The 22,922-nt window shown below is 63.6% G+C and overlaps 3 protein-coding genes across 5 annotated transcripts; 1 reads left to right on the top strand and 2 right to left on the bottom strand.

Annotated features, from left to right (window-relative positions):
- Positions 1-1,971: 1,971 nt before the first annotated feature.
- On the bottom strand, positions 1,972-4,953 carry ANKRD34A (ankyrin repeat domain 34A). 2 transcript variants are annotated; one of them, XM_054806362.1, is made up of 2 exons: positions 4,724-4,953; positions 1,972-3,945 (listed from the first exon to the last, which is right to left on the bottom strand). In XM_054806362.1, exon 2 carries the CDS (start codon positions 3,880-3,882, stop codon positions 2,521-2,523), a length of 1,362 nt encoding a protein of 453 aa, XP_054662337.1. In that variant the 5' UTR covers positions 3,883-3,945; positions 4,724-4,953; the 3' UTR covers positions 1,972-2,520. The 2 variants fall into 2 exon arrangements, with proteins under 2 accessions (XP_054662337.1, XP_054662338.1); XM_054806363.1 differs by having other exon boundaries at positions 1,972-3,749.
- Positions 4,954-5,397: 444 nt separating this feature from the next.
- POLR3GL (RNA polymerase III subunit GL) lies at positions 5,398-8,205 on the top strand. Its single transcript, XM_054806412.1, has 8 exons — positions 5,398-5,524; positions 6,102-6,244; positions 6,387-6,516; positions 6,728-6,796; positions 6,878-6,934; positions 7,025-7,098; positions 7,213-7,326; positions 7,419-8,205. Exons 2-8 carry the CDS (start codon positions 6,125-6,127, stop codon positions 7,503-7,505), a joined length of 651 nt encoding a protein of 216 aa, XP_054662387.1. The 5' UTR covers positions 5,398-5,524; positions 6,102-6,124; the 3' UTR covers positions 7,506-8,205.
- A 4,591-nt stretch (positions 8,206-12,796) lies between these two features.
- TXNIP (thioredoxin interacting protein) lies at positions 12,797-17,020 on the bottom strand. Of its 2 annotated transcripts, XM_054806372.1 has the most exons (8): positions 16,503-17,020; positions 15,474-15,546; positions 15,221-15,368; positions 14,783-14,885; positions 14,389-14,645; positions 14,144-14,300; positions 13,862-14,010; positions 12,797-13,755 (listed from the first exon to the last, which is right to left on the bottom strand). In XM_054806372.1, the coding sequence occupies exons 1-8, from the start codon at positions 16,750-16,752 to the stop codon at positions 13,720-13,722; spliced, it is 1,173 nt and encodes a 390-aa protein (XP_054662347.1). In that variant the 5' UTR covers positions 16,753-17,020; the 3' UTR covers positions 12,797-13,719. The 2 variants fall into 2 exon arrangements, with proteins under 2 accessions (XP_054662347.1, XP_054662346.1); XM_054806371.1 differs by having other exon boundaries at positions 12,797-14,010.
- Between the last annotated feature and the right edge of the window lie 5,902 nt (positions 17,021-22,922).

Raw genomic sequence — 22,922 nt, 5'->3', positions numbered from 1 at the left:
CGCGGCGGGGCTGGGGGCCCACGGCAGGACGCGGTGACGCCGAGCATCTTCGGGGTTTGCCCCGATTCTCTGTCCTGAGTTTGGTCAGGTCTCAGCCCGGGGGGTGGGGGGGGGCACCCTGAGCGTCCCCTCTCGTTCCCCAGGCTGGGGACGGTGACCTCGTCCCCCCCGTCCCCAAGGACCCCCCAGCTCTGGGGTACCCGGGGGGGGGTGCAGCTCACCCCTCAGCAGGATGAGGCTCCTCACCTGCGTCCCCTGGCCGGCTTGGGGCGTCCTCCTTCCTTCCTCCTCCTCCTTCCTCCTTCCTCCTCCTCCTTCCTCCTCCTCCTTCCTCCTCCTCCTTCCTCCTCCTCCTTCCTCCTCCTCCTTCCTCCTCCTCCTTCCTCCTCCTCCTTCCTCCTCCTCCTTCCTCCTCCTCCTCCTCTCCCAGAGAATACCCCTGCGGGGGTTAGAAAACCCCTCCTGTCACCGAGGTCGCAGAGAAGGGGGGGGGCAGCGGAGGACGAGGAGGAGCTGGGGGAGGATGGGGGAGGGCCTGGCTGTCCCATGGGTGCTGCCCCCCCACAGCGGCCCCAACATCCCCCACCCCAGCAGCACCCCAGCCCCTGCCCTGTCCCCCCCCCTCCCCAGACCCGGTAATGTCCCCCGGCAGTGTCCCCCAACCCCCCCGGCAGTGTCCCTGAGCCCCGGCAGTGCCCCATGGCCGTGTCCTCAGCCCCACGGCAGTGTCCCCCAGCAGTGCCCCATGGCAGTGTCCCCAGCAGTGTCCCCCCAGCCCCACAGCAGTGTCCTCCCAGCCCCACGGCAGCGTCCCCCCGCCCCGCAGTGTCCCCAGCCCCCGGCAGTGCCCCATGGCAGTGTCCCCATCAGTGTCCCCAGCCCCCGGCAGTGCCCCATGGCAGTGGTGTCCCCAGCAGTGTCCCCAGCCCCATGGCAGTGCCCCATGGCAGTGTCCCCAGGCCCCAGCAGTGTCCCCCAGGCCCATGGCAGAGCCCCATGGCTGTGTCCCCGGCAGTGTCCCCAGCCCCCGGCAGTGCCCCATGGCAGAGCCCCATGGCAGTGGTGTCCCCAGCAGTGTCCCCAGCCCCATGGCAGTGCCCCATGGCAGTGTCCCCAGCCCCCAGCAGTGTCCCCAGCCCCATGGCAGCGTCCCCAGCAGTGTCCCCAGCCCCCGGCAGTGCCCCATGGCAGTGTCCCCAGCAGTGTCCCCCCGCCCTGCAGTGTCCCCAGCCCCCAGCAGTGTCCCCAGCCCCATGGCAGTGCCCCATGGCAGTGCCCCATGGCAGTGTCCCCAGCCCCATGGCAGTGTCCCCCGCCCCGCAGTGTCCCCAGCCCCCGGTGCGGTACCGCTCTGCAGCGCTGCCCCTCCGCCCCTGCCGCAGCCGGTGCCGCCGCCGCCCGGCACAGCCCAACCTCCCGCTGCGGCACGGCCCGGCCCGGCCCAGCACCCCCGCACAGCACCCTCCTTCCCCGGGGCCGGGGACCCCCCCACCGGTACCGGCGCCAGGGCTGAGCCTGTGCCCACCGGCTGGGACCCCCCCCCCCCACGCCGTGGGGGCCGGGCTGCCCCCTCCCACGGCCACGCCGCGGCTTGGGACACCCCCCCCCCCGCACATCTGCAGCCTCTTCCAGCTGCCAGCAAGACCCAGCAGGGTCCTCTTGCCCAGATGTGCCGGTCCCCAGCTGTGCCAGTCCCTGTGCACCCTGCCCCCCAGATGTGCCGGTCCCCATGCACCCTGCCCCCCAGATGTGCTGTCCCCCAGCTGTGCCGGTCCCCATGCACCCTGCCCCCCAAATGTGCTGTCCCCCAGCTGTGCCGGTCCCCATGCACCCTGCCCCCCAGATGTGCTGTCACCCAGATGCGCCGGTCCCCGTGCACCCTGCCCCCCAGATGTGCTGCCCCCCAGATGTGCCCGTCCTCGTGCACCCAGATGTGCCCAGACACTCAGAGATGGGCTGAGCTCTGTTGGGGTCTTTATTCACCGGGACGCCGACAGCTGGGACCCCCATGCCCCAAAAAAAGGGGGGGGAGACCCCCCCCCGGGCAGGGACCGTCCAAGGACATGGGGGTCCGGCGGCTGTTATTGCTCACAGCACCCAGGCAGCGCCTGGCACCGGCGGGGATGGGGGAACCCCCAAACCTGGGGCAGGTCGGGCAAGGTCCATAGGGAAAAGCGCTGCTGGGAGGATGAGGAGGGAGCAGGAGGAAGATGCAGCGGGGGGGGATGCCGGCTCCTGAAGGAACGTGGGGTCGTGCAAAGTTTCTGCCAACGACAGCAATGGAAGAATCGTCATGTGCCCGCAGTCATCAGTAGGGTTCAGAGTGAACGTTGCCACCGCCTGCACAAGGGGGCCCCACGCTGACACGAGAGCAGCCGGGCAGGGACAGAGCGGCAGCCCAGGGTGGTCCCTTCATTTGGGGGGGGGGTGGTGTCCCCGAGGATGCCGGGAGTGGGACCCAGCCATCCGGGTGCCACCCTGGCTCGGGGGGGGGGGACGACAACACGCAGGGGGGGGTCCCTAACTGCCCGGCTCTGGGGCCGCGCTGCTCTGGAAGTTGGCCAACTGCCGCATCTCCTCCGTCTGCATCGAGTGTCGGCGCAGCAGCTTGCGGCGTCCCTTGGGCGAGCCGGGGGCCGGGGGGCCGCGGGGGCCGGGGGGGTGCGGGCCGGGGTGCAGGGGGGGCAGGAAGCCGGCCCTCCCCGGGGCCAAGGGCTCCAGCAAGAGGGTGCCGGAGCCGCGACGCTCCAGCAAACCGGGTGGGCGCCGGCGGGCGGCCGGGGGGGACTCGGCAGCCGGCAGCGGCATGGCCGATGCGGCGCAGCGCCGGCCTCGCCCCGGCGATGGAGGCGGGGAGCCGGCCCAGGGGTGCCCCTCCATTTCGGGGGGCTCCCAGCGAGGCGGTTTGACCCGTGCTGTTTCGGGGGCCGTGTTCCGGCGTGCCAGAGGCTGCGGGCAACCGGGGGGCACCCGCTCGGCCCAGGTGGCCCCCGGCAGCCCCGCCGCCTCCCGGCCCTCCACGCTGTGCCGCCGCGGGCGCCCGCCCAGGCTCAGCCCCTCCATCCCCGCCACCAAACGCTCGGGGGGTCCCCGTGTCCCCTCCGTCCCCGGGGCCACCAACCCCCAGGGCTCCGAATTGAGGCGCTTCAGCGGCCGCCCCCGGGCGCGGGATGGCTCCGGCACGGCGGTGACCGGTGCCGGCGGCGGCGGCGGGAAGCAGAAGACGTCCCTCTCCTCTTCTTTCTCGCTGCCAGCTGGCGAAGCCGCCGTCCGCACCTCGATGTCGGAGGGCGACATGCAAAGCGCCGGCGAGCGTTTCTCCTCCAGCCCCGGCGAAGGCGGCGAGTTTAGGTATTGCCGCGTGGTTTTGGTACCCGAGGGCGAGGTGTCGGTGGTGATGATGATCACCTCCTTCCCTTGGGCTTTGCAGGCGTCCAACAGCACCTGCAGCGTCTCCCGGTCCCCCCGGTTAATGGCGTAAACCAAAGCGGAGGCTCCGGCGTAATCGCGGGCGCTGGGATCGGCGCCGTGAGCCAACAAAACGGCGGCTACCGCCGGGCCGGCGCGTTCGGCGCAGGCGTGCATCAATGCCGTCTTGCCCGTCTTATCGGGGATGTTGGGATCGGCGCCGTTTTCCAGGAGGTACCGCACCATACGGGGCTGCTCCGGCGGATCGGCGTAGCCGGCCCGGCACGCGGCCATCAATGGCGTCTGCCCGGCGGCGTTGCCCTCGTTGATGTACGCTCCCCCTTCCAACAAGAGCCGGGTGAGACGAAATTTGCCCTGTGCCACGGCTCGCAGCAACGCCGAACCGTCCGCCGGTAACATGGTTAAACCGGGCGGCCCGGCGGCACCGGGAGGGCGGCGGACGGGGCTGGGCATCGCGGCGCTTACGGCAGCGGGGATGGCGGGTGGGTGTGCCGGTCGGGGAGCGTCGCCCGCTCACTGCAACGGGACACGGCACACGTTGAAGCCCCCACCTCGAGCCCCCCAGGATGGGGCAGTCCCAGATCCCTGCCTCAGTTTCCCCGGCTGCGTCCCACGAGGGGACGGTTCCCGCGGATGCCACCGGCCGCTGCGGCACGGCCCGCGGTGCCCCGAGTCCCCTGGGCCTCTCTGCCGCTGGGCTGCGCCCACCTGCCTGCACCGTCCCCTGCCTGCACCGTCCCCTGCCTGTGTCCCCCTTCCACATCCCAGTGCCGCTGCCTGTTACCCCCCTGCACCCCCTGTTACCCCCCTTCCTGCCTCCCCTGCCTGTACCCCTGCACCCCATCTGCCCCCCGTTCCCTCCCATACTCCCCCAAATCCCCTTCCTGCACCCCCTCCTCGTAGTCCTCCCCCCCTGCCTGTACCCCCTGCCCGTATCCCCCTCCTGTACCCCTTTTCCATCCCCTGCCCGTACCCCTCCCCCCGCATCCATCTTGTCCTGCGTCCCCCCTGCATCCCTGCCGGTACCCCCATCCCTTCCTGCATCCCTGCCTGCGCGGTTCCCATGGTGACCGCAGCTCATCCTGCTCCTCAGCTCTCTGACCAGCCAGGAAAATGGGGGAGAAGCCACCCACCCTCCCATCGCCCCCCCAGTTCCGCCCCCCCAACACCACACCGGCTGCCACCGCGCCTGGGCCTGGCGCTCAGGGCTGCACCGTTCCCCCCCCCCCGGGTAGGGGGGACACCCCAGAGAAGGGACCCCCCCCCCCCATCCCTCCATCCCTTCCTCTGTTACCATGGTAACCGCAGCGTGGTATCCCCCAGCGACTGGTCCCGGTCCCAGATGCCCCGGGGACGGAGGTGTCGGGGACATCTCCCGGTGGCCGCCATCCCGGCCCGCCGCCGGCGTAGCGGGGCGGGGGGGGGGGGCCCAGGCAGGGGAGGTTATTTGGAGAGTCCCCCCCCCTCCCGCATCGCTATTTTTGGCAGCTGCTGGCGCGGGGAGGGCTGGACCGGGATGAATCACCCGGCGGCGCAGCCAGGAACGAACCCGCTGCGCCGAGCTGCCTGCGCGGGGGTGCGGGGAGAGGGGCGGCGGGGGGGGGGGGGGGGGGGGGGGGGGGGGGGGGAACCCGCCATGGGGCCCGGCCCGGTGGGGCTGGGGGTCAAAACCCGGCGGGGCTGGGGGAGTCACCCCGGGGCGGGGGGGCAGTGGGGGCTACGGGGGCCGCGGGGCTGGGGGCCGTGGGGCTGGGAGCCTCTGCACCCCCTGTTTCCTTTTCCTTTTCCTTTTCCTTTTCCTTTTCCTTTTCCTTTTCCTTTTCCTTTTCCTTTTCCTTTTCCTTTTCCTTTTCCTTTTCCTTCCCCGTCCCCCGTCCGTTCCCGCCCCAGCCCCGTCCGTTCATTCATCCCTCCCTCCATCCATTCATTCCTTCCCTCCGCCCCGCCCCCTGCCCCGCCCCCTCCGTCCCCTCCCCTCTGACTGGCTCCGCCTCCCGCAAATCAGCGCGGCGCTGGCGCGCACGCTCCGCCCCTTTCATACGTTACGGAGCCGCAGTGGCCCCGGACGCACGTGGAGCGGCTGCGCATGCGCGGCGTGAGTACCGGGACCGGGGCGGGGGGGGGGCACCGGGAGGGACCGGGACGGGGGGGGCCGGGACGGAACGGGGGGGCAGCGCCGCGGCCGTGGGGCTCAGCGGGACCGGGCTCGGCCGTGGGGACGGGACGGGAGACCGGGTGGGCTGCCCCGTGTCTCCCCCCGCGTGTCCGTGTCCCCCCGTGTCCCAGGGGGTCTGCTACGTGTGTCCCCCGTGTCCTCGTGTCGCGGGGGGGCTGCCCCATGTCGTGTCCTATCCCCCTCGTGTCCCCGTGTCCCGGGGGGGCTGCCCCGTCCCCTCCTCCCCACGCCCCCCCATGCCCCGTGTCCCGGGGGGGGGTTGCCCCGCGTCGTACCCCCCCCCCCCCCACGTCCCCTCGTGTCCCGGGGGGGGCCGCCCCATAGCTCCCTGTGCCCCCCCCCGGATGCTGCCCCGCTGCCCCCCCTCACCCCTGGGGGGTCCCCTGACTCCCCCCTCAAACCTCCCCAGCATAGGGGGGCTGCTCCCCTCCAAACACGGGGGAGGGGGCTGCCCCGTGCCCCCCATTTATCCCCGCACCCCCTGTGTCCCCCCCAGCGCCCCCCCGGCCCCCCCCAGCCATGGCGGGCCGAGGCCGGGGCCGGGGTCGCGGGCAGATGACCTTCAACGTGGAGGCGGTGGGCATCGGGAAGGGGGACGCGCTGCCCCCCCCCACCCTCCAGCCCTCCCCCCTCTTCCCGGTAAGTGCTGGGGGGGGGGTTTGGGGGGGATCCCCCTGAGGGGGGGGGGGTGTGTGTGTGTGTGTCCCCCAAAAGGGGAGCTGAGCGCGGCTGAGCACTGACGCACTCGCCACACGTGTGTGTGCCCCCCCCCCCCCCCCAGCCCCTGGAGCACCGGGCGGCCCCGCTGCCGGGGGGGGAGGAGGGGGAGTACATGCTGGCGCTCAAGCAGGAGCTGCGGGGGGCCATGAAGAACCTCCCCTACTTCGTCAAGCCCGGGGCGCCCCGGAGAGGTACGGGGGGGGGGGGGCTGGGGGGGGGCCAGAGTGTGCCCCCCCCTCCCCAATCCTCCTGCACCCCCCTTTGAACGGGGCGGGGATGGGGGAAAGGAGTGTGTGTGGGGGGGTGCCTGCCCCGTGGCCCCCATCCCGCTGCCCTGGGGGTATCTCAGCCCCCCGACACCCCCCGACACCCCTGACACCCCCCCGCCTCGGGCACCCCCAGATATCGAGCGCTACTCGGACAAGTACCAGCTCTCCAGCCCCGTCGACAGCGCCATCGACTGGAACCCAGGTGGGGGGTCGGGGGGTTCGGGGGGGGGGTCTCGGGAGGGGGGGGGGGGGGCCGGATCCAGCCCCTCGCTCTGCCCCGCAGACTGGAGGCGGCTGCCGCGGGAGCTGAAGATCCGGGTGCGGCGGCTGCGGAAAGGCAGTGAGTGTCTTGTCCCCCCCCCTTGTCCCCCCCCCTTGTCCCCCCCCCTTGTCCCCCCCGGGGGGTAACGCTCCCCCCCGTGCCACGCAGGGACCACCATCCTCATCCCCAAGTGCAAGCAGCGGGTCGCGCTCGACAAGGAGGAGACCATTAAGAAGCTGGAGGTAACGAGGCCGAAGGCTCGACGGAGGTGGGGGGGGGTCCCCGCTAGGGTGACCCGGCTGGATTTTGGGGCCCCCGCCCGGGTTGACGCTGCAGGGGCTCCCCTGAACCCCCAGAGCCTGGAGAAGAAGGAGGAGGAGGTGACGTCGGAGGAGGAAGAGGAGAAGGAGGAAGAAGAAGAAGGGAAGGAAGAGGAGGAAGAGGAGTACGACGAGGAGGAGCACGAGGAGGTGAGGTGGGGGGGGGGGCGGCACCCCCCTGGCGGGGTGGGGGGTGCTGGTGGGGGGGGGGGGGGGCACCCTGACCCCCACCCTGTCCCCAGGAGACCGACTACATCATGTCCTACTTCGACAACGGGGAGGACTTCGGCGCCGACAGCGATGACAACATGGACGAGGCGGTTTACTGACCCCCCCCCGGGGACATCGGGGTCCCTCATCACCCCCCCAGGACATCAGGGTCCCCGTCACCCCCTGCCCCGGGGTCCCCGTCACCCCCTGCCCTGATGTCTGGGTCCCCTCTCACCACCAGCCCCCCCCCCCCCTGCCCAGGACATCAGGGTCCTTTCTCAGGCCCCCCCCCCCCCCCCCCCCCGGGACATCGGGGTCCCCTGTCACCAGCCCCCCCAGATACCGGGGTCCCCTGTCCGTCACCCCCCCCGGACACCCGGGTCCCCTGTCCCCCCCCTGCCCTGGACACCCGGGTCCCCTGTGCCCCCCCCCCCCCAGCCTGCAGGTGGCACTCGTGCTCCAGGGACGGAGAGGGGGGTGCGACACCCCAAGGTTGGGGCACCCCAGGGTGCTGGCAGCTGGGGCGGGGGCTTGGGGACACCCTGGTGTGTGTGTGTGTGTGTGTGTCCCAATTTGGGGGTGTCCCAGGGGGCTCCCGAACCCCTGTGGTGGGGGTGTTTTGGGGGGATGACACCCCCCCGGCCTTGTCCCCAAGCCAGCGGTGGGTGGGATTGTCCCTGGTGGAGGCGATGATTTTAGGGGTGACGGGGAGGCCCCCCCCAAGCTCCCCCCCCCCCCCCCCCCTTTTTCTGGCAGCTTTTTAACATTTGGGATTTTTTAACCATTTTGGGTGGATTAAAGTTGATTTCTGTATTTCCAGCTCATCTTGTCCCGTGGCCTCAACGCCCCCCCTGGGGATTTTGGGGGGGTGGATAATGGGGTTCCCAGGCTCCCCCCCCCCCCCCCCTTTCCTTGCTGGGTACGCGAGGTTTGTTATTGTAGGGTTGTTTGCCAAGGGCGGTTGTTATTGTAGGGTCTTGTGAGCTGTTCGTAAACAATGCCTTGTTATTGTAGGGTTGCCGCAGCAGGGGGGGGGGGGGGGACACGACACGGACCTGCCCTAAGCCCTGGGGGGGTTGGGTGCACCCATGGGTGCAGGGAGCAGCTGTTTTGGGGGTGCCCCCCCTCCCTTTTCGCCCCAGCCGTGCCAGGCCGGCAGCTGGCGTCGCCCAGCTGGGGTGGGTGCCCGGGGGCACCCAGTTTTCCGCCCCGACACCCCCGTTTGCTCACGCTCGGGCACCCTGCCGGTCCTGGCCATGTGTGGGGCGGGCACGTGGCACCCGCTGGGTGTGGGGGGGTGTAAATCCCCAGCTCCTGGAGTCAGGGGATGCAGCAGCGCCGTGTTCACGTCCCCCTGTTTTCCCGGGGCTGCAGCAGCCCTCTGGGCTCAGTGGGGGGGGACGGCACCCCAACACCCCCCAGGGCTTTCCCCAGCCTGGATTAACCCCTGTGGTGCTGGGCTCCAGCAACATGGGGTGCAGGGGAAGGGTTGTGCCTCTGTGGGGAGGGGGGGGGGCAGCGGGGTTTGAACCCCCCCCCAACCCCTGCACCCCCCACTTGGGGCTGGTTTGGGGTGCGGGGCTGAGCCCTGACAAACTCATTGCGTGCACCGGCAGTGAGAAAAGCTGCTGGCAGGGGGGAAAGGGGGGTTTTTGGGGAGGGGGGGGAAGGTGTTTTGTGCAGGTGGAGGGGGCAAGGAAAGGACAAGGCAGGGCCGGGGCGGGGGCTGTTCACGTGAACCTCGTGATGGGGAAGCGCCGCCCCCCCCCCCCCCCCCCGGGCAGGGTTACTGGTTAGGGCTGGTTTCAATCCCTGAGTAATTAAAAAAAAAAAAAAGCCCAACAACCCCAAAAGCAGCAGCTCAGCAAACCCAACTCTTGTTCCCTTATCGGCTGCACCCCCCCCCCACCCCCCCGCCTGCCTGAGTGTGGCCGGGCCATCACAGGACTCCAGGAGGTGGTGATTTCTCAGCTGCAGCCCCTGTGCTCCTGCAGGGCAAAGAAAGAATCCTGGGGGGGGCGAGAGGGTGGGCAGCAGTGCCCCCCCCCCCGGGAAGGATCCGGCCCCACTTCCAGGAATAAAAGGGGCTGAGCCGGGGCGGGGGAATTCGGGGCTGGGGCGAGCCACCCCAAATTCCCTGGAAAAGGAGCTTTGGGGGGGCGGGGGGGGCTGTTTGTACTCCACCCCCCCCCAGCCACCGGCCGTGCTCGTGCCTCGGTTTCCCCGGTGGGGCCTGTTCCGGCGCGGTGCACGTGGGCGGCGCGTGGGCCTCCTCGTGCTCCCCGCCCCCCCCGTTATTTTTACCCTCCACACCGGGGGGGGCACACAGGCCCCATGGGGAGGGGGGGGGGGCTGGTTTTGGGGTCCCACAGTTTGGTCCTGGGGGGGTTTTGGGGTGTCGGGGGGGGACAGGAGGGTTGAGGGGTGCTGAGTCACCCCCCCCCTCCCCAATCCAGGTTGGCCCCCCCCAGCCCTGAGGGGGCTGCACCCCACAAAGTGCCTGGGGGGGGGCACCCGGGGTGGGGACAGGGGACCTGCCAGCGGGGGGGGGGTGTGGGGGTGTCCTGACCCCCCCCGGGCGAGAGGGGCCATTTCACCCCGGGCTGTGCCCCCCCCCCCCCCCCCCCGAGCATTTTCCAGCAAATCCTGGAGGATTCGGGGAACCGGGAGGGACCCCGGCAGCCGCGTCCCCACCCTGCTGCAGGGATCTGCCCGGGAAACCCGCAGGGGTGCGGGCAGGGGTGCAGGCAGGGGTGCAGGCAGGTGCGGGCAGGTGCGGGCAGGGGTGCGGGCAGGCGTGCAGATAGTTACGGGCAGGGGTGCGGGCAGGAGTGCAGGCAGGGGTGCAGATGGTTACAGGCAGGGGTGTGGGCAGGGGTGCAGGCAGGGGTGTGCACAGGGGTGTGAGCAGGGGTGCAGGCAGGTGCGGGCAGGGGTGTGCACAGGAGTACGGACAGGGGTGCGGGCAGGGGTGCAGATGGTTACGGGCAGGGGTGTGGGCAGGGGTGCAGGCAGGGGTGTGCACAGGGGTGTGAGCAGGGGTGCAGGCAGGTGCAGGCAGGGGTGTGCACAGGAGTACGGACAGGGGTGCGGGCAGGGGTGCAGATGGTTACGGGCAGGGGTGCGGGCAGGAGTGCAGGCAGGGGTGCAGATGGTTACGGGCAGGGGTGCAGGCAGGTGTGGGCAGGGGTGCAGGCAGGGGTGCAGATGGGTACGGGCAGGGGTGCAGGCAGGTGTGCGCACAGGAGTACAGGCAGGGGTGTGGGCAGGGGTGCAGGCAGCAGCAGGGGCTGGCAGGGCTTGGCCGCTGCCCCGGGGGGGGCCGGGGAACACCGAATTGTGCCAAACCCCACGGGACGCTCCACCCCAGCTGCCCCGCACCCCCTCGGGGACATCCCCGTCCCCATCCCATTCCCGGGGCGCTGGCTGCTCCCCATTGCCCCCCCCCCCCCCAATGCCCGGGATGCCCCACTTTGTCCGGTGACCTTTGGCCGAGTTGGGCGCAGCTGGGACGCGGGACGGGGGCCAGCGCAGGCCCAGGCCCAGGAGCCAGGGCGAGCGGCCAGCTCGCTGCACCGCGGGGTGGCCGGGGAGGGGGCCCGGGGGGGGGGCATCGCACTGGGGACCCACGGAGCCGACCGTCACCCCGGCCGGGATGAACCGGGGGAGCAGAAATACCCCCCCCCCCCCAATGACCTTGGCAGGAGGAAGGAGAAGAAAAAAAAAAAAAATAGGCAAAACCAGGCAAAAATAGGCAGGGGCTGAAAATACCCCCCCGGGGTGGGGGAATGGGGGGGTCAGGATGCGGCCCCGTGGTGCTGGGGACGGTCCCAGCCACCGCGACTGCTCGGGGTGCGGGGGTACGGGGGGGGGAGGTTTATGGCCCTAATTTGTTTAATTGCGGCTGTAAAGTGGGGCTGGGTGGGGTGGGTGCGGGGTTCGGCAAGGGGGGGGGTGATGGCGGGGGGGGGGGGTGGGTGGGTGCTGTCCCTGGGGAAAACACGTTTTTGGGGGGGGGGGGGTGTTATTGTAGGGTCTCCAGGGCAGCCGCCCCCCCTGAGCCCCCCCATCCCGGCTGGAGCCCCCCCCCCCCAGCTCGGCTCTTTCTGCCCATACTTGGCCTGGAGCGGGGCTGACCTTTCACCCACTTGGAGGGCACCCCGAGCGCCGCCGCTCGGCGCCTGCCCCGGGGAGGGAAACTGAGGCACGGAGGGGAGCCGGGACGATGGCGTGGGGTTGGGGGGTGGTGGTGGTGGGGGGTATCACCCCCTTGTTTGAGCATCGCACCCGTGGGGCTGCGCTGGGTGGGGGGTGCGGGGGGGGGTGAACCCATCGTGTCATGGCGTCGCCGGCCGGCGGCGTGGCTCGTACGGCGAGGAGCCGGGCTCACCAGAGCCGAAGGAGCCACCGGCTTCCTGGCGATAAGGCCGGTACGTGCCGAGCCGGTGCTGCGCCGCGTCGGCAACGGGGAGATAAGGGCAGGCGAGGGGTGGGGGGGGTGGTAAAAAAGGGGCTCCCGGTGAGGTTGGCCGAGGCGTCGGTGTCTCTGGCAGGATGGGGAAACTGAGGCACAGCGGATTTGTGCGGCGTGGCCGGAGGGGACCGGGGGGTCCCATTGCTGCCGTGCGGCTCCCTGTATCCCCCACCATGTTGTCGGGGTCATCGCAGCCCCCCCCCCCCCACCCCGGGAGCGAGCGGCGGCGGGTGCCAAGTCGGGGAGGGGTGAGGGAGCGGAGCCCTCTGCCAAGGTCGGGGCCGTTCCTCGATACCGCGGCGGGCGCGTCAGCACCCCGTCCCTTTTTCCATTAACTTTCACCTACATCCCCCAAAAAAGGGCCGGAAGAAGGGGGCCGTTGCCACAACAGAGACCCCGCGAGGTGCCAATGCCGCACGCGGTTTGGCCGCCGGCTGGAATTTCCCACCCCGGGGCCCGGTCCTGCTCGGCGTGCCTCAGTTTCCCCTCCCAGCCGCGGCCTTGACCCTGCTCCCAAACGCTGCTTTTTCACCCAATTTTGTTTTCGTGCCACAGGTGGGTCTGCTCCCACCTCAGCCGGGCCCGGTGGTGCCGTGACCGGGAAAAAGGCTCGGCAAAGCTCTGCCCGTGCCACGCCGCAGGTGCTTCGGTGACTGGGGCCAACAAATTGGGGGAAAAAACCCCTCTTTTGAGTGGTAATTGCTCAATCTGGAGAGCACGAGGGGGGCTCCGCTTCCTCACCCGCCAGAGCCGCCGTTTGGTGAGCGGCATCCGAAAACCTCCCTGCAGGGAAAGCGCTGCCCCGCTCCCAATTAGCGGCTGCCCGGTTAACGAGGTGGGTGCACCCCCACCGCCTCAGGGACACCCCAAAGTACCTCCGTCCTCCTCGCCGCGCCCCGTTCCCCCCCCATTCCCCAAGAAGTTCAAGGCCAGGAGTCTCGCCACCCATCTCTTTATTAAAAACATCGCCCACAGTACAAAATATAAATCGGTTTTTCTCCCCCCCCCCCCCCAAATCCCCCCCCAAATCCCCCCCCCCCCATACAAAACAGTAGAAAAGAGATCGTTACTGCTCATTTGTTACTGCTCATTTCCACCGAGGGGGCAGGCGCTTTCGTAAGCGGCTGGACGGAGCCGCCGCGCGCCGCGCTCCATCTCGGTGAGGCAAAAGGAGAGAGGGAGCGGCGGCGAGGCGGCAGGACCACCTGCCCCGGCTGCTGCTGGGCAGCTCGGAGACGGAAAGCGTTTGTAAGTCAAAGAGGAACTCCCTGCCGTAGGAGAGAACGGGTTCCGTCGCGATCCTCGCACGCTCGGGTACGTTATCAGACACGAAACCCGCAAACAGGTCGCATCCGTCCCTCAAGACGGTGTTATCAGATCAAAGGCATCACACTGGCCATTTCTGACATTAACTTTTTTTGTTTTGGTTTTTTAAAGTCTCTTTAGGCTGGGATGTGCCTAAGGGTTTGTAACCGAGGTGTTCGAGGCCTTTACGCCTCCCCTGCTCCAAGAATTCTCCTGCCAGTTTCCACATAAGCACCGTGGTAGTTTGGGTTCGATTACTATTTTTTTGGAAGGCCTTGGCCGTAAGCGAAGTCCTCAGCCAAAGGCCTGAGCCACACCAGGATTTCTCAGCACAGCCGGCACGCGAAGGAACACACAACTCATACACTTCACCACTTCTTCCACGCTCGCCGAGCGGAGCCTCGCCGACCCTTCGAGCGGCCGCTCCTCCCGCGGCGGGGGCTGCCAGAACGAGCCCCGTGCTGCTGCAAAGTTTCCATCGCGGCAGATTCAGAGTCCAGATTTAAAAAAAAAACCAAAACAACAAAGCGGGGCAGTAACTTCGGACTCGGCGCTCACTGCACGTTGTTGTTAGCGATGCAGGGGTCCACCTGGGAGAGGAACCAAAGAGCGCCCTTAGATGGTTTAGAGATTTAATCCCACGCCTAAACTCGCCCCGTCGCTCTCCTCCCCGCCGCTGCCGGCGCCGTTTCTCACCTCGGTGTAGGTGGGCGGCGGCATGAACTTGAACTCTGGAGCGTACATGAAGATGGGGCTGTCGAAGCTGTCGGGATCGTCCAGGAGAGGAGTGGTGGGGCTCTCCAGGCGGTGGTCCTCGGGAACGATGTCCAGGTAGCACGGGGGTGCTGCGAGGGACGGAGGGACTGGTGAGCTCCCCGGTATCTCCCGTGTTTCCCCCACAACACCCCTTTGCGCCCCCCAAAACTTGTGTGCGGGGGTCACGGCGGTGCCCACTGAGGACCACTCGTGGTCACTCACCTTCTGGAGCATCGGGGAGGTTCAAATCCACCCAGCTCATTTCGGAACTGGTCTGACTGGCCATGCTGGAGCTGCGGCTACCGATGCCCGAGCGGCTGCCGATGACGAGGGGCAGCTCCAGGATGATCTTCTTGGAGCCTGGGACGCTGACGTAGATCTGCGAGGGCAAGAACCAGAGTTTTACGGGATGTCGGGAACCGAGGGAGGACAGAGTTTACCGACCGACGGCCATCCAAGCCGCTCACCTGCAGGAAATACTCCACGCGCAGGATGTTGCAGCCCAAGATGGACGGTTTGAGCTTCTTGACGCGGATGGTTTTGCCGCGCCAGGACTCGGACATGCCCGAGATGATGTGGTTGCCTCGGACGCAGGAGAGTTTTTGGGTGAACACCTTGGTCTGCCCGTTGGCCAGGTAGGTGTGCTTGGCGATGATGGCAGCTTTGGGCACCACGATGCGGGAACAAGTGTTCTCGAAGTCGGCGTTGATGCAGATCTCATCACCTGAGGAGGAAACCACGTTCGACGTTTAGGAAGGTCAGAGCTTTTTCCTTGCGGGATGCCCCTTTCCGCTGTTTAGCATCCCCTCTGCTCAGCTACAGCTCGTCCCATCACCCCGAGAGGGGAGGAGAGGCTCTTACCTTCGCAAAACCCTTTCCTGTCGATCTGAGCGCTGACCGACACGCGCCCGTCAGGAATGAACATACAGGACACCTTCTTCTCCTTCTTGGCAGCAACTGGAGACTGTAGAGGAACAAGACTGTTACTACTAGGTGAAACCTGCCCGCTGCTCCCACCCCACTCCTTCCTTTCTCCCGTTTTGCAACAAAAAGCTCAAGTTCCCCGTGAGGGCCGAGCAGGCATGGGAAAGCAGAACAAGTGCCTCGCTTTATCCATCTTGGTGTAGATTTCTAGAAGTAACTAGGACTTCTTAAGAACTAAGCACTTAATCCACGCTCAGCAACAAAGCCTATTAGGGGAGTCTTAATGACAGAGGTCAGACTGACCCTACCCAAGGGCTTTTCTCCCTCATCAACACCTGCTACACCCAAACCTCTCTGGAGGAAAGCAGAACTTACCAGCAATTCTGGCGTGTTCACATCAACGGGATCCATCACCTCGAAGCGTTTCTTTATCTCCTGAGTGGGCAAGGACGGGCGCTCCAGAAAGGCCTTCACCCAATAATCCACGCAGCCATACTTTCCTTTGAAGCTGGTACCCAGAGGCCTGTGGGAAGAGACGCTCGTTAGACTCATCTGAGGCGACGAGAGAATTTTCTGTAGCAATTCCATTTGATTTTCTTTCAAGAGGCAGCGTTCGTCTCATACTCACCCCTGGGGAAGCTCGAATCCAAATTTGTATTCGTATTTGTTCCCGGGTCTCAGGATTACAGAGCCGTCCCCATCTGGGAGAAGGAAAGGGGAAAGGAAACGTTAGGCGAAGCTCTGTGGTTTTGTTCTTAAGCATGATCCGCTGTTCTGCTTACATAGGCAGCGATGAAGTCAAGCGTTGCATGGGCTTGAGCTGCATTAGCTGTTAGGCAAGAGCCGCCTACACCTGTCCCCCAAGAACAGCCCCAGAACCCAGCGTCTCCTCAGAGCAGGGAAGTGCTGCTCGTTTAATCTCACTTCTCCTTTCAACTTCCCCATCTGGAGCCAGAACACCGTGTCCCGATGCACTTCGGTCCCTGTTAACCACACCCTACTACTTCCACTTTGTGGGAGTACTGAGCAGCCACTTCTCTCCCCAGTTATCTCTTTGTCTCCAAGACTTCGTGTCACCCCCGTTATCTCCCAGGACACTTTGCCAGCTCCCTCTCGCCTTCCCTGGAGCCAGCCTAAGGAAGTTCTCCATGCCCAGAAGAGACTCCTTGTCTTGGGCGAGATCTGCGCTTGCCACTCCCCGACCATCCCGGGCACCGTGACACCCAGCCAAGGCCAACTCCAGTACTCGCTGCCTGCGGGTACACACCATCGCTGCCTGTTGTGTGAACCGCAGCAACCACACCGACACCCAACGGCTTCTCTACGCTCCGGCAGGCAGCTCATGTGCCTTTTGTTTTAGGCTCAGCAGCCCTCAGCTTTCAAACTTTGAACCCGACTTAACCAAGCCCCCGCTTCTTCGCAGGTTTCAGTGCATTTGCCCACTTCCTATGAGACTCAGCCACCATCCGAACCCGCTTCCGTCTCGATGCCGAGCCCCCCAACAGCAACAAACCACCACAACTCCTCACCGCGCAACCAACCGAGGGAACGCAACCAGCACCTCGCTCCGGCCTCCCACCACCAGACCGCTATCAAGCCCCCCTTTCCTCCCCATTTTTACCCAAAAAACTCCCTTCTCCCAGCCCCAGATCCTCACCAGTGGGCTGTTCTTCCAGGGTGAGGACATCCTCGAAGCGCAGGTACTCCATCTCCTGCTTGCATTGCTGGGGGCCCTTGGCCCAGTTGACTTTGGCCACCCCGCAGGCCAGCACCTTGACGGCGCTGACGCGAGTCACCTCGGCCACCTCCACCAACACTCGCCCGGCCACCTTCTCCCCACTGCAATAGACTTTCTCGGGCTCGCTGAAGGTCATCACGAAGGTCTTCACCTTCTTGAACATCACCATGGCTGAGGCGAGTGTGAGGAAAAAAAAAAAAAACCAAACACTTGCGGGGAAAAAGCAGCGAGGGGGCTGCGCAGGGCAACAAGTGCGGGTTGGTGGGTTTTTTTGGGAAAAAACAAACAGAAAAAGACCTAAAACAGGCTAATTTTAGTCAAAAAGTGCAGTTTAACCTTTCGGTTCCTAGAATTAAGAGGGATATGGAGAGGTGCTCGGCGCTGCAGCCGCTCCGCACCGCTCGCTGCCCTCAACGCTTTGAGAGCGAGCCCCGGCGGCCCCGGCCTTTTATAGGCTCCGTCTCCCCGCCCTCCCCCCGCCCGCGCTTGTTGATGCCAGGAGCTCCACGCCGAGGGCGCGTGGCCAGGCGTGCTGCTCGCGTGATCAGCGCCCCCATTGGTTACCGCTACCTTGTTTACAGCCCCACCGACCAATCAGAACTCTCTCTGCGGAGCGTGGACAGCGTGTGAAGGAGAGGCGAGCGTGTTCCAGGGAAAGGAGGGTGGAGGGGGGATGGAGTGACAGCGCGGTGGGCCAATGGAAAGCGAGGGTTGGCGGTGGCGGTGGCCAATGGCGAGCGGAGGACAGGATGTAATGTTCTCAGTCAGGAGGGAGGGGGAAAACCCCCTCAGGGTCGGTGCGTGCCCGGTTTGGGACTGACTGGGCTGGGCCCGGCTGTACTGGGCGAACTGGGAGGGGGTTGACGGGGCCTCTGGTGCTCCCCTCACCCCTCTGGGGGGCTTTCTTCCCCCCTCCTCAGCCCCCCCTCCAAGGGCAGCCGGGGGGTATTCCACACCCCCCCCCCCCCCCCCCGGCCTCCCCTCAGCGGCTGCCTGAGGCGTTTCCTCAGCCCCCCTCTGTGGTACCCCCCTTCCCCCCCACGTTATTTGAGGTAAATAAGGCCAGATTTGGGGTAGAGGGTGAAAGCCTGACCCTGGGGGTGTCTCTTTATCCTTCTGGGGTGTCATGGGAGGGGGGGGGGGGGGCTTTCCATTGCCCCCCCGTGACAGGGGACCTGCGCCCCCTCCCCACCCACCGTGTTTGGGGGACCCTTCCCGCACGTCCTTCCCAGAAATAGCCCTCTCGACGCGCCCTCGTATCACTTGCCCCGCACTTCGGGATCCTTCGAGCGTCTTGAAGGGGGGAGGTGGTGAGGGGGAACAGAAAGTGACTGAGGAAAAAATCTGAGGTGAACGTTTATTTTTAAGATCGCAATGTCTAGATGTTTCTCTCCGTTCGCTGTAGGAAATGGACTATTTTTTTTTTTTTTAATCAACAAGTTGTGCTATGATCTAAGGGTTGATAAACAACCACATCCTTCCAATAAACTCTGCCTGGGGCAGGGCCCTTGTCCCTGTTTTCCAGCCGGGATTTGGGGAGCGGGGACTGCTGTATTGTCCCCATAGAAGGTTTTTGACTCAAGAAACCCTCAAGTTTTCCTTCCTGGATAATTTTTGCTGAGCATACATTCCTCCCTGACAGGCGGCGGCTATTTTGCCCTTGGTTTTAAAAGCTGTTAATGCTTTTACAAAGTTCAGGAAAACATGGGGGAGTGGAGGAAATGGGAAAACAGTATTTTTTTCGGAGCCACCCAACAAAGCAGGAATGGAAAACGGGGACATCCAAGATCTCCCCACCCTGAACGAGGAAAAGGGATGTGTTTTTGTTAGGAGTTGTCTCCCTTGTCCTTTGGAACTTGTTTATCCGTGTGTTTTTGGCACGCACCGTGCTTTTCTTTCTCTGCTGCCCTCTCCTTCCCCTCGGAGTTAATTCACACCTGTTAGTATAAACCGATAAACCGGCCAGATAAACTGTAGGGCATAAACTGTTTGCCTGCCAAACTGTAGGACAAATTTCCTTACTGTGAGAGAATTATTTCATAATTAGCGACATCATGGAGGAACTGAACCTTTTCCTGCCGCCTCTGGTCCCGGCAAGCTCGCTCCATTGTTTCGCTAGGAAAAAAAAAACCCAAAACCTGCCGGATTAATGAAGAATTGTGGATTTGTTCTAATTTGGCAAAACGAGGAGAGCTCTCTTTCCAGCCTTGCCAGCTATGGGATATTTGATCCCAAAGCGCCCAGCTCGGATCTGCGCCCAGCATTCCCTCGGGAGCCGTTTGTGCTCTCCCTCTCCGGTTTCCATCGGTACCCATCTTTCCAACGAAGATGGATCCAGCCCGTGGCTGCTCGCTCTCAGACAGTAAAACGCATTCCAACAATGTCAAAGGACGATGGAGCCCTGAGCCAAAGCTATGGTCCAAGGCACGTTCCACGGCCCGAATCCTTTCCAAATTTCTCTTTATCTGTCAATCAGCTTTTGCCCTTTGCTCCCCTGACCCCTATCTGGCTGGAAATGCCTCGTTCCCCGGTCCTTCTGCAGAAGGAGCAGCTGTAACTTCCTCAGGGCCGAGGCTTGGTTGGCAAGGTTTCCCACGCATGCGGCACCCTGGATTAAGCAAGGCTTTCGGAAAGGCTTCGGGATTTTAGCTTGTAAAAACGAACGCTTCGAAATGTCACGTCTCCTTCAAAAAAACAAGGGCATAGAAGAGAAACCAGTTGGGTTTTTGGGGCAGAGACCAGTTCTTGGGGGCTTCCTTGCTCCCACTAAGTTATTTTAAGGCATTCACCCCTCGCCTGGGCTCATTTCCCACGGGGACGGTGGTGCTCGGAGGATCCCTCCAGCCTTGATTGAGAACTGAGGGTGGACGGGGAGAGTGGCCGGAGCCTTGTCCTCTCCCGGCGTGCCTGGCCAAGGGCAAGGGCCGGCAAGGAGAGCGGCATGACTAACGTTATGCGTAGGGGATAACCCGGTTCAGAAGCAGGAGGGTTGGGTTCAGTGAGAAACCAGGCCCTGAGGTGACTCACTGAAAGCTGGGGCTGCTGCACAGGTCATGGAGAAGGAATTGGGTAAGGCAGAAACCGAGCACTAAAATAGCTTTGAGCGTGGCCACGTCATGCCATGCTAAAAACTGCCCTTCCCACCACCCATCCGAATCCTGCTTGTGATAAAAGCCTAATGCTGATAAAAGTCTTTTATTCCCCCCCCCCCGATCTAGGTTATCGGGGGCTGTTAGCCATCGTTTCCCACAGAAGCCGTACTCCTCTCGTGGCAAAGCTGTCCTTTGCCCCGTCTATCAGACAACTGGCTGTCACCTCCGAATTGTTCGGAGAGCTGGTGGGTGCCTGCTGGAGGCTGCAGCCCTGGAACGTCTCGGTGCTGTTTTCTTCATTTTTTTCCCCATATATGGTTGCTTCCAGTAAATTCGAGGCGGGGCGGGGAGAGAGAGGGACGAGAAGGGATTCACAATGGCCCGAGCGAAGGGACAGAGTGTCCCTGTTGTACGGTCGAGAGCAGGAGCCAGGGAGGAAAAGGCATTTCCTTTGGTGAGGCTGTTTGTGTACAGGGAAGATAACAAATAAATCCCACGCTGATTGCATCGGCTGCGTGTCGCTGCAGCTGGAAAACGAAGGACTGTGGGACTTGGGTGGCTCCTGGAAAGCCACCGCTTGTCCCACGCTCGGCTTCTCGCCGCTCGCATTTGGCTGTGCCCACGGCGGTGATTCAACAGCAGAAGGGCTGCCTGAGGTTTCTAGGTTTGAAAGCAGGCAGTGAAGCAAGGGGAAGCGTCTCCGTTTCAGTTTCTAAATGAACCCAGCAGTTTTGGTGAGGACGTTAAGGTTTGTGGTGCCTGGCGTGAGGCAGGGGAGCGCAGCACCGCTGGGTTGTTGGAATATAGAGATGTTTCCAGGGATCTACCAGAACTGGGTTGCGAAGCTCTCAGGGCAGATCCCCATTAGGGGTTTCCAAAATCAGCTTTTTTAAAATTCCCCCCCCCCCCCGCTTTCATCCCCAGCGATGGCTTGTGTCACCGCTGCCTGTGCTTCGTAGTGTTGTGCAGGCTGCGTACCGTTTTGAAACGCTTTGTGGCACAGATCGGGATCCGTTTTTCCCTTTCCCCATCCCCGCTGAACGGGGAAAAATCCTCTCAGGGCTCAGGCGTGAGGACTTTTCCCCCAGAGCCCCGAGTTTCCCTCTCCTGCCAAGGAGAGCGAGGTGAAACCTCTCCCTGACAGATGCTTCTTCGCCGCGGTGGGATTTCTTCACTTCTTTTCTGGCCAGATTATGTCTTAACAACAGAGGAAGGGGAAAACCAGAGATAAGTGTCAACTGCCTGTGACAAGAGAATGAACTCAGTTCTCCATAAACAAGGAGGGATTTGAATTCAGGGTTTGGGAAGTCCCGTGTCTATCATCTGCTCTGGGCAGGAAGACTCAGTTGCATCAGCTCTTTCCTCCGGCTAGGAGAGCGTGACCTCTCCCGGGCTCCCGGTGCACGGCAGGGCCAGCTGAACCCATCGCTTTCGGCTCCGTTGGCCAAGCCTTCCTCTTCTTCCTCATCTGTTTGCCAAACTGATCCTCTAGGTCCTCTTTGCCATTGGTGTCAGTTGGGTTTGGAATATGTTGTTGTGAGGGGAGGAAAAAGTATCGTAGAGCAAAAGATTTCCTGAGCTTCCATCCCTGCTCCGTCCAATTGTCCCTTGAAAGGTCCCAGCTGGGGCCGCAGATGCTGAAGAGAGCAAAGAAATAAGGAAAATTTCTTACTTTTCAGCAGCCAGAGCTACCCTGAGGCTGGCAGCGTGTGTGCCTGGGGGCACGGGGTTCCTCACCAGGGGTGCTCCCCCCAAACATCATCACCCCTAATTTAGAGAGCCGGGTTGGGTGGCTAAAATTGGGGCAAGGGGGGCAGTCCCCTGCTTGACCTCCTTCACCCTCACTGATCTCAGAGCCAGCAGATGAAACCTTTATGGGAGCATTTTGGGGTGAGGATGGACATCCCCTCCCCTCGGCTGTGAAGCTGCTGACTCCTCCACAGCCCTTCTCATATTTTGGGTTGTGTTGACATCTAGAGGCCTTGCCAGGAACGACACAGGAGTGATTTTTTCCTCCATCCACCCGTGCAGGTTGTTTGGATTACACACGCGACACACTCATGAGACTGGTGATTTCAACTTGCCCAGCCCTAGGTACAAAGTTTAAGAGGAGGCAAGTGAAGCTGCGTTTAAATTTTGGATGCCGTGAGCCGATTTCTCGTGTTTTGAGCACGCCGCTTGTGTGTTTGTGAAGGTGCGAATGAGTGTTGATCTTTGTGTATTTACAAGAGGAAGGAATGGCTGTAAGAGGCTGATAACTGTTGTGTTTGCCTCTCCATGAGGACAGGGGGAGGTTGGACCTCCAGAGATGTGGCTTCTGTGCATCTGCTGCCCAAATCCCACTGGCAGCTTATTTATTTATTTTATTTTATTTTTTTTCCTTCTGTGATTTGAGGTTATTTTTCATGCCAAATGAGGAGGAACATGAGGAAGCATCCCACACCAAGACGTGCCTGTTTCGGCCACTGTCCCTGTTCCCCATTCCCTGATGGTGACGCTGCTCAAGGCGTTGGCCATTGCCAACATGAGGAAACCAAATCTAACCCTGAACTTTGTGGAGGAAGTTCTCACCTTGGCCTTAACATCTCGCTAACAAAACATGCCGGAGTTTGACAGACAACACACCGAGGAGAGCCACACGTTCGGGCTGCTTTTAAACCAGCACTGCCGTTTTGAAGACCCGCTTCTGATTTGGACAGCTCTGGTTTGCAGGTTAGAGGCTCGGCATCTCCAACTTACACAGCTGTCTGCCCTCACTGCCACACCGGGAGCTGGCAAATGCGTCCACCTCTGGTGATCAGGCTGGGTCATGACACGTAGAAGCAGTTGCTAACGAAGATTCAGGTTTGGCTACTACACCTCATGCCCCAAGGCCTTGGCGTTTCTCTAACTACTAGAAACCAGAGTGAGACGGGATGGAAGAGGAGCAGAGCGTCCCAGACTTCTCACACCTTCCTGCTGTTGACAACCAGGGCAGGCAAACCCCAGGACTGATCCAAACTGGGAATTCCCTTGTTCCAACCGCCCAGGCTGGGCATCTGGATGCAGAATGGTCCAAACTAGGCTTGTTTTTGAAAATGCTGGCCGGTGCTGTCAGCGTCTTTTTTAGCAGGTGACATATGCTAGGAAACTTAACGGCTCGATCCAAAGTCTACTGACGTCAATGGAAATACTCTCGTTGACATCAATGGGACTTGGATCCACGCCTGCGTTCCACTTCTTTATTTCAGACTGCAATCTGTCACGG

This window comes from Grus americana, chromosome 29 (assembly GCF_028858705.1).
Source record: "Grus americana isolate bGruAme1 chromosome 29, bGruAme1.mat, whole genome shotgun sequence".
NCBI lineage: Eukaryota > Metazoa > Chordata > Aves > Gruiformes > Gruidae > Grus > Grus americana.
This window is presented reverse-complemented; position numbering and strand designations above follow the sequence as displayed.